Genomic DNA, 15,114 nt, shown 5'->3' on the forward strand with positions numbered 1-15,114 from the left:
CACTGGTAACTGTAACTGTTTTCCTCTAGTTAATATGTGGTTCTGGATTAACATGCCAGGTCTGTCTCTTTAGGAAGAAAAAGAGCAGTGCTGTTTCATTTAGAGATGCTATTGCTTCTCTAAGGACGGCAGTAATTTCTAACAAGTGTCGGGAAGACATCTTCTGGATCCATTTGTCCTTTGTGTGTTTAAAAACTTGACAACAAAACAAATTGGCACTGAATGTTTTGAAGAAACAAACATTAATGTTCCCTGAGTGTTTCTAGGTTTTCAGGCCTTGGTAACAATTACCAAGAAATCTGCTTTCCTGGGTGCAGCTCTACTGCCGGGAGGATCTTAATACTGAGGGAGCCCTTTCTTGTACAGCTCATTTCGGCTGCCCCAGAGATAACTTGGATAAACACGGGCTCCTCCACGTACCTCCTAATCCCTGCTGGGTCTTACACTGTAGGGAGGGTCAGACAGCTTGTTTTCTTTCCCTTCTGGCCCTTCTCTCTACACTCCCCTCCAGCTGCCTTCGTCCCCCACCCCCAAAGTAACGTGATCTCCTAGGCCTGGTCTGCTGCTTTCGCAGATTCTTTTAGTCTTAGAGAAAGAGAGGAAAAAAATTAACCATTGGTTTCCCAGTTCAAGCTTAACAAAACTACAGAAGCCAAAAGCAGTGCCAGTGTTTGAAAGAAGGGATATTGCTTGTAAATAACCAATGCTGGGACTTTTCTTTTATCAACTGGTTCTACTTAAGTGAGCTAAATTTACCTTATTGTGAAGATAATAGTTTGAAGCCTTTAGATTTTTGTTGTGTATATATCTTAATCTTTAATCAGTATTTAGATTAAAAGCAAACAAACAAGACTTTCCATGATTTAAAATAAAATTCTGTGGCATTTATTTCAAAAGCTAACCAAAGTAAAGGGACAAAGACAATTTGTGAAATCATGCAAAACCTCTTTAAGTTGAACTGAAGCACTTAGAGTTAATAAGAATGTCCCCAACTTTAACATATCTGCTTATAGCTTAATTTTAAATTAGGTGGCCAGATTTAAGAATTTAGGATCTGGTTGCTTCTTCACCACCAGCATTAAGATTTGAGACCTGTAGTTGGCAACAAAGTTTAAATACTTTTTTAGCCTGGTATCCTAAAACTAGTCTGTCAGCTCTTAGTTATGGGTACCTAGCGGGTGTCATATAATGGAAAGGAAATCTAACAAGGGAGTTTGGAGAACTGGGTTCTTTTCCTGGCTCTGCCACTAACTTGCTGTGAGACCTTGTGCAAGTTACTTAATCTGTCTGTGCCTCCGTTGTCTCATCTGTAAAATGGTCAAACTAGATTCTGATTTAAAATGATTAAACATTACAGACCTGTTTTTATTTCTATTCCCTCCCCAAATCCCACTGAAATGACAGAGACGTAAAAAGATGTTTTAAAAAGTGAAGAATGCATAAGGACAAAAAGAACCCAAAAGGCAAAGTAGGTAAGAAAAATGAACATGTTTTTGGAAAATGGAAGGCGTGGTAATAGGCTTACTAGAATCGAAGAAGGGGAAGCGTAACCCCTCTGAGACAGACATTGTTTAGAAGTAAGCCAGTTTACTTGTAAGAACCTAAGAGAAAAAAAATCAGAAATTAGAGGCATTAGTACCACGGAAAGCAGGGGGGAGTGAGGCCTTTAACTGAAATCAAGGGGCTCAACTGAAAGTCTGTAAAAGGAGTGTTTAGATTCTTCACACCCCTCCCCAACCCTGCACAGCCACATGACTGCTTCCCCTTCCTACCTACGTGAGACTAGAGGTATTATTAAGAAATTGCCCTATAAAGGCTCCAGACTCAGAGGTATTACTTCAGCAGAGGTGCAGGTAGGCCCCTGGGCTGAAAACAGTGGGTGGGCAAGAGCAGAGTTTTAAGTCTGCATACTGAATAATGAGATCTCAGCCCTCTTCCGATCCCTGCTGGCCACGGCCCTAACAGAGGAGAGAAGGGAAGATTATTTTCTGGGAAAAACTGAATGACCCTAGAGAAAAGCCCATCTGGGGATTCTCTTGATGGAAAACTGAGTTCCCACCTCCTTTCATTGAAGCCCACGTGTTGTTGTGCCCCGTCCGTGCATACTTTTAGTTCCTATCTCATATATAACGCGTGGGCAGCCACATTCCTCCAAACATTAGAGAAACGACTCTACATACAGAGAAGGGGTAAAACAAATTCACAGAAAAAGGGAGCATAGTGGAAATAAAGACAACGCAGGAAACAGAAGAGTTCAGAAGAACTGTTGTTTGCTCTCCTCAGAGAAAAATACTGCAAACATCAAACAACAGTGTTATTAAAAACTAACAATCAGGATAAGAGAGAGCTCTTTAATACTGAGAACATGATAGCCAAAATTTAAAATTCAACTGAAGACTTGGAAAACAGTCTATCTCAGAAAGCAAAACACAAAGGCAAAGACTTAGACAACAGGAGAGACCAGATAGGAGTTAGAAGCTCAGTCCCAGAGCTTCAGTTACTTCTATCTGATAGGAATTCCGGAAAGGGAGAACTGAGAGAAAATGGAGGAGAATTTAGGAGACAGTAAGTATCAGGAGAATTTTCAGAGCACAGCGAAGGGAGCGTTTTCTGGAGCTAAACAACCTAAATCTTTGAATTGAATTGGCTCCCTGAGTGCCCAGCATAATATATGAAAAAAGACTCACTCCAAGCCATGTCATTGTAAAATTTCAAAACACCAGGAATATTAGAAGACCGTAAAAGCTTCCAAAGGAAAAAGCATGTGATACATAAAGCATCAAGGGTCAGAGTGGAATTGCATTTCTAAACTACAATGCTGAAAACCAGAAGATAGTGGAGCAATGCCTTCAAAATTCAGTGAGGGAAATGACTTTCAACTCAGAATTCTCTACCCAGCCAAACTGTCAGAGTAGAACAGAAAGGCATTTTTTAGACATGTACCTTTTTTCCCTCCAGGAAGCTATTGGATGATGAATTCCATCAAAATGAGGATGTAAGTCAGTAAATAAAACAGACTATTTTAAATGTTTTAGTATTTAGAAAATATACTACTAGGTGTTTAAAAGATCTTTGAAATGTTTGGGGGGAAAGAAGTAATATAGGTATATAGAAGACTAATCAAATGAAAAAATCAAGGCAATTAATATCTCCAGGGTAAATAAAATTAAATAATAAAGGAAAGACTCATAGTATATTATTGGTGGAGCAGTAAGCAGTATTTATATCATCATAGTAATGTCAACATTGACAATGGATTCAACCAAAAACTGTGATTTTTATTGTCATGGGAAGTTGGGGATGGTGATGGTTTAATTCTACCACAACAAGGTGATATATAATGTGGAAAGCTGATGAATCCAGAAAAATATGAGGATATTAAAAATCTGAAAAAGACTCCTTCTGGTGAAACTGGCAAGGGGACAGAGTCAGGGGATTTCTGGTTTTATTATAAGACTTTCAATACTATTTGATTTTTAGCCATGTATATACATTACTTTGATTAAAAATAAAAATTAATAAAAATATTTAGGGCATACCAACAATATTAGTTTCCCTCTGGAGAAAAATTCCTTAATAATTATATTTGACCTGTTAATTATAAAAATGTAGTCAAATCTTACTACAATGAGATTTTCTAGAAAGTGGATTTACTCCCAAGCAGTTAGATTTGGCTCCCAGTTGAGAATTACAGCTTTGGAAATACCAAAGGCAAAAACAAAGCAATCAGTGTTATCTGAAAGCCAGTCATATGTGTGGCCTGTACATCGAGCCCTGGGCCTGAAGTAGGCTCCCACTAAATATGTGGGGTGTGGAGTTTGTGTTTTGCCAGAAAGCTGTTGTTGCAAAGCTTTGGCTTTAGGATTAAAGATTGGGCTCTCTGTGACATTTGAACCTTGGTTGCTACTCCTGCCCCATAGCTAGTGTTTCTTTCCCTTAATAAAGTAAGTTGATTTTTTTTTTTTTTTTTTTTTTTTTTTGGAAAACCACTGGACTGCTTTCACTCCCTCAGACTATGCTTTCTGGCTTCATTTCCACATATCACATTTGTTAATCTTAGTTCCTGACTTAGTCCCAGTAAGACTTACGCAGGCACACAGACCATCACCTGATGTAGTCAGAGGCCTCTTTTGGAAATAACAATAGTTGCTGTTTATTGAGCACCTTCTCTGCATTGGGCACCTTCCATACATTATTTCTAATCTTCATAACCCAGAGAGATAGCTACTTTTAAGACCACTGCCCAGTTTTACGGACTAGAAAACTGGGTCACTTGCCCAGGCCACCACAGTGAGTGGCAGATCTGAGACTGAGAATAAGTTTGCGTGATGTCATAGCTCATTCAGCCTCTACTGTGTTGCCTCCACCTCTTACCTGGTTTCTGCACACCACAGTCACCAGGCCTTTGTGACATTTGACCAATAAATAGTGCTATCTCACTGAAAATTTATGAAACTTAAAGAGATGCATGTGTGCCCTTATACAGGGGCAAAAGTGGGTATGATTGATGTGATCTTCTAAGCTGCATTATTCTCCAGTGGGTTGGACCCACAGAACTAGGGAGCCTCGCAGGCTCTCGCTGGACAGTGTCTGCGGAATCAGAGGAAGTGGGCTTTGTTTGTGTGTAAAATAGCATGCACATGACTCCAGATCTTTCCTCGTCCTCCTAAAGTTATTGGCTGGCCTGGAAACAGTGAAGGGATCAGTCAGATCTGGGATCATCTGGTCTTAGGGGTCCCTTACCAGGCACCATGTCAGATTCTTCTGTCTCCCTTAACCCCCCACCCCCATCCTGTAGTTCCCAGCAGGAGCTTCCCCATGCTGCATCTGCATCCTGCTTTCTTCCTGTGACTCACTTCTCTGGTGGGCCCACCCCCCTCCCTTTTTTAAAAAATAGTATTGAACTCTAAACTTTAAAAAAATTCAGTCTTTATCCTAGAATCTTCAGAGAAGAGTCCTCTTTTAGTAACTTGTTTTTACAGTTATACATTTCTTAAATTCAGAAATTGCTTTCAAATGAAAAAATTTTAGAAATATCCACTCCTGTTTGTCCTATTCCCAGGGAAAATGAGAAGCAACTCTTCCCTCTTCCAAAACAGTGGGTTTCAAACTTAAATATGCATACAGATCATCTGGGGAACTTGTTAAGATATAGCTCATTCCATATATTCTGATTCTTTCGGTCTAGAATGGAGATCAAGGGTCTGCATCGTAAGCAGACACCCCAGGCAATTCAAAATAGGTTGTCCATGGACTGTGCTTTTAGAAACACAGCTCAGATCACATACTTTAATGTCATGTAGGACCTTTATTCATTCTTTCCTAACATTCTTAATATATTTAAAAATACTCTTAAATAGTTTAATTCCATGAATGGTTTTTCTTTTAAGACATTTTTCAATAGTTAATGATTTTATTTCACCTTCTGGCTTTGCTCCTATTATCCACCTTTCACTTAAACTGCAAATTATGTCCATTTTGGAAAGTTCAGGGGCTTTAGGTTTTACTGCTTCCCATCTATGTGAACTTGGACAGAACACCTACTCCTCCCCATCCCTGTTTACCCCCGTTTCCTAACCTGTGAAATGGAGTTAAAATACACCAAATTCGTAGGATTATTGTGAGGCTTGTGCCTGGTGCATACTAGGCACACATTAAAAGTTTATTCCTTTCTCAAACAGAATGTAACACAGCAAACAAGTTACTTCACCGTCTTTTTAATTTCTTTCTTTCCTTCTTTTTCTTTTTCTTTTTTTCTTAAACTAATGGCTTTTAGGTTTAAGGTTGCTTAGGGAGAATCCTTCTTGGGCCTTTCTTCATTGTAGTAAGAAGATTGAGGCTCTTATTTGCTTGTAACGGAATGTTTTTTGTATCTTGCAAGTGAGTTTCAAAAGCTTCAAAAGCTAGATCTGGAAAGAATCCTGGTTTAATATGATAGTGTGCAGCTTGGTGATATTTTCAATATTTGTTGCTGCTAATTCAGAGTGTTTTGCCAGACCTGTTGATGTATGGTTTTATAACTATATTTTAAAAGATTTGGACACAGTTTATAAGCATTACTCATTTTAAGAGGTATTAAAAGGATAAGGTCATTTTAGATTCAAAGAGAGCAGAATATTAGTAATAGTCATCAGCTTTTAAAAATAAACTTACATCCTAATAACATATGCAAACACATATCTGGGCCTGTATTAATTGATAGCATTCAAGGATATGGTTAGAATTGCAAAAATGCCCATTAATGTATGTAATTCTTGGCATTAAATTGCCTATTTGAATGCAGCCTATTAAATCTGAAATGCTATATAATGACAGACTTTATTATAATCTAATCTAAAGCCCTTGAACTTTCTAAAATGGCATCAACACAGATAGCAGTTTTCAGCTTGTTTGTACGGGTGGAACCCTGGGGAATTTTATTTTTGGCATTACACTTGAAAGTTGAAAAGCTCAAGTAACAGTAAACAAATTGGCCATCATCACACACAGCTCTCTAGTAGAATGATAGTATCTTCCAGAATCTACATAGTACCCACAGTCATTGCACTTGTCACCTGGTGACCCTGTAGCCCTTTGTCTCCAGGAGATGGAACTGCTGTGTCTTCTTAGGTGCTCATGAGGCCTCACCTGGTACCAGAACACAAACCATAGGTCCACTTTTTGCAGTAAAAACACATTTTGTACATGAATCAGAATTCGGCAGGACATCTCTAAAAAGTTAATGATGCCCTGGCTGAGAAACCCTGTGGTATACACGAGTCACATCCAGTCCAATCCTGAACTTTTTTTTTTTTGAAATATATTCTTTTAATTAATTAATTATTATTGGGGGGGGTAATTAGGTTTATTTATTCATTTTAATGGAGGTACTGGGGATTGAACCCAGGACCTTGTGCATCCTAGGCAGGCATTCTACCACTGAGCTATACCTTCTCCCTCAATCCTGAACTTTTATGTACAAGTTTTGGCAGACCTGAGTGAAGATCTTGTTTCTCAGCCACTCCTGTTGTATTGAAGGTACTCAGGTGTTTGTCATTATAGGATAGGCTAGACAACAAATGAGGCCAGCTTTGCCTCTGGGGCTGATCACCGTAGCCAGGGTCTCTTAACCAAGGCTGCTTCTGAAACATATGACAACTTTAGTTATTTAACCAAAGATACGGGTATCCAAAACTGTAATGTGCTTGGAATTTATTTTTGGTGGGAAGGAGCTGCATAATCCACTGGTCAGGAGCCTGATCCTTGGAGCCAGACAGGGCTGGGTTGAGTCCAGCTCTGCCTGTTTCCAGCTACAGGACTTTGGGCAAGGTGTTTGACTTCTCTAAACTTCAGATTTTTACCTGAAGAATCAGGATAATAATTCAGTTTTCCTCAGGAAATTGTGCAAATAAAGTGTGGTAATGAACAGACCATGTTTCTCTCAAAAGTCTGACTCATAGTAAGATCTCAGTACAAGTCAACTCTTAGTATTCACGTGCTCTAAGATGTGGACTGACTTAGTTTTTCTCTCTAATATAGTTATCTAACACTATTAAATAACTTCCCTTTCCTATAGTTACTGAAATTTATCTGATTTTATTTAATTATTTGGTATGATTGAGTTCCATATTGTTTCCCATTGCTCTAGGTTTCTGGTTTTGTGCCAAGTAAACACATTATTGTGATTATTGCTATTTTACATTATGTTATGATATTGTCTATTATCAGTCCTAACCAGAGTTATAAAAAGATTTGGGCCAAGTACAGCAATGAAATGTGTTTTAAACAATGGGCCCGCATGGCACACACCAAACAAGGGAAGAGTTCTCTGTTGAAGAAAAGGAGCCTTCTTAAAGAAGGGACACAGGCCCTGCCTCTCATGAGTTTTCATTGTGGAGACTAAACTCCCTTTACAGATAATCAGAAATTATGTTGAAGTGTGAACTTGTACATCTCTCCTGCCTCCTAGACTGGATGTGATTTGACGGATGTGTTGCCTGCTTGTGTCGTTGTCATGGGGGTTCCAGCTCTCTGATTGTTCATTCCTCAGACACCCATTGCGTTAGCCTTAATCACAATAAACTCACTGAACATAAATGAGAGCAGTATTGGTAATTCCAGAGGAATTTGCATTATTCACCAACAGTCTCAGGACATAGGGTTTGCTAGGGCACCGCACACGGTGGGGCACCTCGGCCTCAATTGGTGCAGGTTGGGGGCATCTCCTGCCACAGAGATGCACGAGGTTCCTAAAGTGATGCTGAGCAGGCCTGCCCTCCCCTATCCTAGTTGCTAGCGTCTTTCTTGGAGGGCCGGGACCGCACTTCCCAACGTTGAGACCAATAAATGCCGCCCTTAAAATATCCCCTCCCCCCCCCGCTTTCGCTAACCTAGGGACTGGCGGGGGGACGGGGTGGGCGAGGGGAGCGGGGCGGGGGGGTCGGGTTGGTTTGGGACGGTGGTGAAGGCCTCGGGCCGGCCCGGGCCTTGAGAACGCCGGGAAGCTCTGGTTCGCGGCGCGGCGCCGAGAGGGTTAAGGCGGCGGGGGCGGGCCTCGCGGGCCGGGCTCGGGGCCCTTTGTTAACAGGCGCGTCCGGAGCGGAGGCCGAGACTCGGCCGCGGCCATGGGCGGGCGCGCGGGGCGGCGGGGAGGCGGCGTGGCGGGGCCGCGGGGGCCCGGGAGGGCGCGCGGGGCCAGCTGGGCGAGCCGCGCCTGAGCCGCGCCGCGGAGCCAGCCGAGGGCGCCGGCCCCGACGCCGCCCGCACGCGAAAATGTTGGAAATCTGCTTGAAGTTGGTGGGCTGCAAATCCAAGAAGGGGCTCTCGTCGTCCTCCAGCTGTTACCTGGAAGGTAAGCGCCTGGCCGCCGCCGGGAGTGGGTCTTGGCGGCCGCGTGTGCGCCGCCGGGCCTTCCTAGGCCTCGCCCGCCCGCCCGCGCGCGCTCCCTCCTCTCCCTCCCTCTCCCTCCCTTTCCCTTTCCCTTTCGCTCTCTCTCTTTTTCTTCCTCTCGCCCGCCCCTGGGCCTTGCTGCCGAGCTGGGAGGGTGCGGGGCTCCGGCCCCCGCGCACTGACCCCGGGAGAGCCCACGTCGGGATGGCGAGGTCGCGGGGCCCCCAACTGCAGGGCTTCACCCAAAAGTTTGAGAAAGCGAACTCTACAGGCCTGAACCGCCTTGGGAGCCCACGTTGCGGAATTTCCACCGTTAATTGGGAATTATGTGTCAAAAAGGTCGACCTGTGTTTGTGAAACATACGATTTTCATTAAGTCTCGTGTACAAAGGGAACACTGCTCTACCATTTATGGATACAGAATTTCAAATGATCTTTCTGTCGTTCCTCCCCCCCCCCCCCAATCTTATCTTCAGACCACAAAGAGGTCTTAGAAATTCTCTCACTTTTCGGAGGAGAAAAGAGAAATTACACATTTTAAGAAGGCATTTTTGAATGAGTCCAGAGTACTTGGAAGGGAAAAGGGTAACCCCATGTTAGGTTGCTCCAATAAAGCCTCAACCTAGAGCATTTCACTTTCGCCCTCTCTCCATTCTACTCTTTCTTCTCTCATCCCATTTTTTCCCTTTCCTGTTGGTCTTTTTTTTTTTTTTTTTTTTTTTTTCCTATTCCAATAAGGTGACAACGGGGGAAGAAAAAAAAAAACAATTGAGGATGTTGAGTGGTCTGTCCTCATTTTGTAGCTTTAGGGTGAATCTGAAGTTTATCTGATTCAGGGACTGGTCCACCCAGACTATTTGCTTTCAGCAGAAAGGGTACTTCAGAGGTGCAATCCTGTTGCATTTCTCTGTCATTTTTATTTAGGACTTAAAATAAGAACCAAAATGTAAAGCTCATTTTAGAAGAGGTAGAATTTCTGCTAAGTGCCATGAAGTTGTAATGTTTTTCTTTTTAAAATGAAGGAGAAATAAACAGAGGCCTTGTCAATTGTCTGACCTATTTTGCTTTTCTTTCCAACTTTTTGACTTGAGTCACGTGTGTGGCTCAAACCATATACCAGTGGATACAGGTGAAACCTGTTAGCCCTTTTTGCCACAAGATATGTACATTGGTCCCCTTCCTTCTCTGGGATTTTGAACCTTGGAGAAGGTGCATCCAGATGGAGTAGGATCACAAAATCTAGCATTTGGAGGGAGAAGATGGTTTATTTGTCCTTAAAAGTTGGCATCTGAGCAACCCAAATCATCTTCAGTTAGTATGTTGCTTATTTTCCAAGTTGCTCCAAATTCTGGACACATTCTCATTTACATCTGTAACGAGTTAGTGTTAGGCGTTATCATCTCCATTTTGCAGATGGCTGCCTAAGGCGGAGTAGATGAATGGACTTTTGTATCTGCAAAGCTGCAAGAAAGTTTAGGTCACAGAAATGCTGTGACGTTGTTGTTGTTGTTTTGGAGGGTAAACAGGAGATTTAGTTCTTACCTGGCTGGTTTAATTATTAGTTTTGGTGGGGGAGGGGAATCTAAACTTATTCCAGCATGTTTTGAAATAATGTTGACTCTCAAGTCTCAAAAGAAAAATTCTGGTTACAGCAGACTGCCTTGGGTTAAGGCTTCATCAAGGAGGGTTATCAGTCTAGCAATTCTTTCTTGTTACTGAGTTCTTTCTTTGGTTGTTACGTTTAATTGGAGAAAGTAAATGGAATTATTGTTTTGTAGTTGAGAGAACTTAACAAACCTCAGTGATCGTTTCTTAAAGACTAGATGTGCTATTAGTCGCTTGGGAGAAACACTTGCCAACATCTGGATAAGTAATCCAGCCTTTTTGTTTTTACTGACATCTTAAATCAATCAATCAGTGTTTATTGACACTCACTCGGGGCCCAGGCATCCCAGGTCACAGAGAAAATTGAATATGGTTAAGTTTTCCATTCTATCAAAGAAAGTTCAGCCATAAATGCAACTTGATCATGCATCTGTTTGCTACTTGGGTCTAGCTGTCATAACAACGATTATTAAATGCTTACTGTGTCCCAAGCACTGTTTCAGCCTTCTGTAGGATTTAATTTGCTATTTCTCATGAAGGTGTTGTGTTTTTTTTTTTTTTTTCCATTTTATAGATGAGGAGACTGAGGCATCTAAAAGGTAGGAAACTTGTCTGAGGTCACAGAGCTAGCACGTGGTGCTGGGATTTGAGCCCGTTGCTGTCTGGCTCCAAAGAGCCCAGTTTAAACCACTAATATGCTTTACCCGCTGTGACTGTTTATCTCCTTTGGAACTCTCTGTGGATGTTAAAATGGTATCTTCAGAAACACTCTGATGCCTAAAAATAAGGGTTTTTTTTTTCTCTTCTAGAAACCTAATACTGATAAAAATGATTACCTTTAGCCATGGAATTAAAAATGTTTAAATGTATATTAAAATAGCTGTACATGATTTAAAATTTTTAAAAGAATAGTGAAAAGTAATTCTTTCCCTTATCCAGTTTCCCTACCCAGAAGCCTCACTTAAGTTTCTTGTGTGTCCTTCTAGAAACATTTTATGCAAATGTAAGTATTTATAGCATTTGAATTTTGTGCTCCAGCTTTGTGAAAACATGTGTTTATAGCAGTATCTCTTCACCATGACCACATTTAGCTTAAGGTTGTTTCTTTGGTCTGCTTCAAGCACAGAATTTTCTGATTATTCCATCCCTATCCTGGAAGTGTGAAAGAAAACGTGAACATTAGCCAACTGAATTCTTTTTTTTTTTTCCAGTTTACTTTTATTTGCTCATATGTTTGTATTTGCATACATTGTACATGAATATTGTACATGGGCATGTTAGTTCTGTATTGTGGATTCAAAAACTAATGTCTGTGAAGTGAACTCTTCTTGAACTTTGAAAATTTACTTTACCGGCCCGCTCTTAAACGCTTCTTTTCAGCAGTTAACTTTCTGGCGAATGCTTTATGTGGTGCCAGCCACACAGATATACTTTTAGAACTTCTGCTTCAGAGAAGCTTATGCTCTCTTTCTAAATACTCTCTCCTGAGGTCTTCAAATGCTTCCCTTGTTTTAGTAACAAAGAAAATCTGAAGCTCTTTCTGTAACTTAATAGAAAGCCAGTCAGCCCTTTTCATTTAGGGTTACATTGAAATTGTTGAGCATTTATGATGTGACAGTTCTTGGCAGCAAGCACTTCATGGACATCCTCACTTAATTCTCATACCAACACTATGAGGTTTCTAGGGAAGAGGAGGAGGAAGGGCCCCAGTTCACTTTGGTTGGAAATACTTTTGAATTTGGAGGCAGGCGATCCCAGTTTTTGGCTTTCAGCTTTTTGTTTCCTTACCTCTGTGACAGAGCAAACATTCTCTGTCCAGCCCACCTTAGAGGCTTGTTTTGATGATCTAGGAGATGATTCAAGTAAAAGTTTTGAAACCAGTACAGTGCTAAATGTGTGTTTATGCTGATGTGTGGTTCTTTTGAGATGTCCTTAAATCCAGGCAGTTTTATATGACCGAGATATTGCTGAAGTCTCAGTCCCATGTGAAGCACGCAGCTCCGGGGCCAGTCTGCCTGGGCCCGAATGCCGGCCACCCTGTTCTCTGAGCCTCAGTGTTCTCATTTCTAAAATAAGGCTCAGCGTGGTCCCTACCTTCTTGTGTTGGGAGATTCACATGAGATATTTCATTTAAACTATGCACAGAGCAGGATATTAGCATATGTTAGCTGATATTTTAAGTAAATATTTCATAGTCTAAAATAGTATTACCAATTTCACTAGCGCCTTAAGTGATGATAGAAATGAGCAAAACCCACCCATAGTTTTTCTTGTTGTTAAGAAAACAGTTTGTTTCCAAGTTTGCTTTGATGCATATAGTTAATACTTCTTGTCCTTGGTTTTAAGGAAAAGTATTTTCCCTTCATCTGACCCTTTATTGTTCTCATGGTATTTTCCTTGTGGAAGAAAAAAATCCCATTGGTTCATGGTTGGCATCTTATTTCTTCTGTCTAGAGGCAATATTTCCACAGCTCCAAACATATGAAAACTGAAAATTTCATACTACTTATTATGTTATTGTAAAATCAAATGGTAATTTTGCCGGTATAATCACTGATCTGAAGTAGAAACAGGAAAAATTATTGATGGATAGGTTTTTAAAAGATGTAACATTGTACAACATGATGACTATAGTTAACAATGCTATGTTGGATATTTGAAAATGCCTGAGGGAGTGGATCTTAAAAGTTCTCATCACAAGGAAAATAATTTTTGTGGTGATGGATGGTAACCAAATCTTGTAATCATTTCACAATATGCACATATATCAAATCATTATGTTGTATACCTTAAACTCATACAATGTTGTATGTCAATTATATCTCAATAAAACTGGAAAAAATAAAAACGTATTTTAGCAAGAACTAAAGATCAGATGAGACATTGGAAGAATTTAACTTTTCCTTTGTAATGGTGAATCATAATTAGACACACAGAAGAATGCTTTATAAAATAAATTCTTAGGTTAGTTGTGTTGTGATTTTTACTTTTTTTAATGGAAAAATTTTAGCCCGTAACAAAAGCAGACAGCATAATGAACTCCCTTGTACTCATCACCCGGCTTTCACAATTACCATCTTATGGTCAGTCTTGTTTTCTTGCCTAGTGAAGTTATAGTTGGCCATTTGGAAGAATAGTTTGCTAGTTACTGACTTTTGAGAAACTAACATTGTCCTCAGATCATGACAGTTGTTATTCTCTGGAATTGGTTTTCAAATCCTTCTTTCTTTCTTAATACACACCTTAGGTGCTTTGTTATACTGTGTGTGTTGGTTGGCAATGATACAGAAGACAGACAGACAGATGAAGGAGACAGAGAAGGGGGAGATACAGACAGACAAGTTGAGACAGGAAAGGGGTGAACAGAAATTAGAGGGAAGGAGACAGGGGGCTGAGACAGGGACAGAGGGAGGATGGGGGTGGGGGAGAAGAGATTTCGGTGCTGGGTGGGGTGGGGGGGTGAGCAAGATGGTGAGAGAGGGGTGCTAGAGACTGCAGCAGACTGACAGATAGGCAGCTGATGGATGGATAACCAGAGGGAGAGGCAGATGAGTCACTTCACCTCTTGCTTCCATTTCCTGCCCTCCCAAGTGCACTTGTAATAGAGGCTCCTCAGTGCGGTTGTGGGGTTTTAGTGCAGACAGAGTGCTGGGCACAGCGCTGGCACTCAGCAAGGGATCGATACGAACTAGCTATTATTCTGTCACAGTCAGTTGCATACACTTTAGCCTTATTGCTCTTAAATTCTCTTTAGAGACCTAATCCTTATCAATCTCACCAGTCCTCAAATTGAGCTAAAAGCATTGTTATATTGAATAACTTAAAATTTAATTTAAAGGCCAGCCATTGCTTTTTGGAGCCAAAATACCTTTTCTTTGGTCACGTTCTATTACTCAAATTCGCGATAGGAATAATAATGGCTAATGAAACATTTTGGGGAAAATTCCTGCCACTGAGTAGCACCTTCGCTTCAGTCACTCAGGTCTAAACTGACCCAGGAGCCTTGATGATGCTTTAAAAGAGAATAGGACATGTGAAATGAGTGCTTTCAAACTATCCCAGGCCTGGCAGACCCCGGGGGAGGCTTTCAGTCTGTTGCAAATGGCCTGTAACAGAATTAAAATGCTTTTATGGTTAGCAGGCTCACTGTGGACAGTTTGAATTTGGGCCAGTGTAGGCGTTCGTGGAACCTTTCCTCCCCTACAGACAAGAAGTGTGTGGAGGCCCCAGGATCTCACCCAGCTGTCTGCCTGTTAGGGGACTGTAACAAATCCTGTTTCTTTTGAAAGCACAGAGAGATGTACTTCGTGTTACACGTTGTTTTAGGATCTTGGCCTGGTTTACATTCCATTAAAAAATGATTGTATTTCCTAGATCTTGATAAAAGTTTTCCTGGTCAGGTTGCATTTGCTTTTCATCTTTACTGTCTGTCATTTCAGGTTAACAGATAATTCAGGTGCACCCTTCAGTCGTGACTTAATATTTTACTGTGTTGCTAAAACAAACAAGTAAGTGCAGGGTGTTCCACAGTTGAGTTCCTTTTAAGAAACTTTGGTGCTGTTGTCCTGCACTGCATTAGGCAGGTGCTGAAGGCTCTGTGATAAGGGTGCTTAGTCTGCCCCGAAGGATTCACATTCTTGT

General features: G+C 41.0%; 1 protein-coding gene and 1 non-coding gene across 6 annotated transcripts in view; one reads left to right on the forward strand and one right to left on the reverse strand.

The window, feature by feature from the left end:
• ABL1 (ABL proto-oncogene 1, non-receptor tyrosine kinase) overlaps positions 1-15,114 on the forward strand; it is a 124,501-nt gene that overhangs the window by 73,565 nt on the left and 35,822 nt on the right. The window contains exon 1 of one of the 5 annotated variants that reach the window (XM_032478672.1): positions 8,603-8,830. The exons of 3 other annotated variants lie outside the window; for them this stretch is intronic. In XM_032478672.1, the coding sequence (XP_032334563.1) occupies positions 8,752-8,830 (79 nt within the window). In that variant the 5' untranslated portion in view covers positions 8,603-8,751. Of the gene's footprint in view, positions 1-8,602; positions 8,831-15,114 lie in introns of those variants that run through there. One more of the 5 variants, XM_032478673.1, reaches the window with a different exon arrangement.
• Positions 6,862-6,933, reverse strand: TRNAP-AGG. The gene has a single exon. It is a non-coding gene; the product is annotated as a tRNA-Pro (tRNA).

This window comes from Camelus ferus, chromosome 4, assembly GCF_009834535.1.
Source record: "Camelus ferus isolate YT-003-E chromosome 4, BCGSAC_Cfer_1.0, whole genome shotgun sequence".
NCBI classification, from domain to species: Eukaryota; Metazoa; Chordata; class Mammalia; order Artiodactyla; family Camelidae; genus Camelus; species Camelus ferus.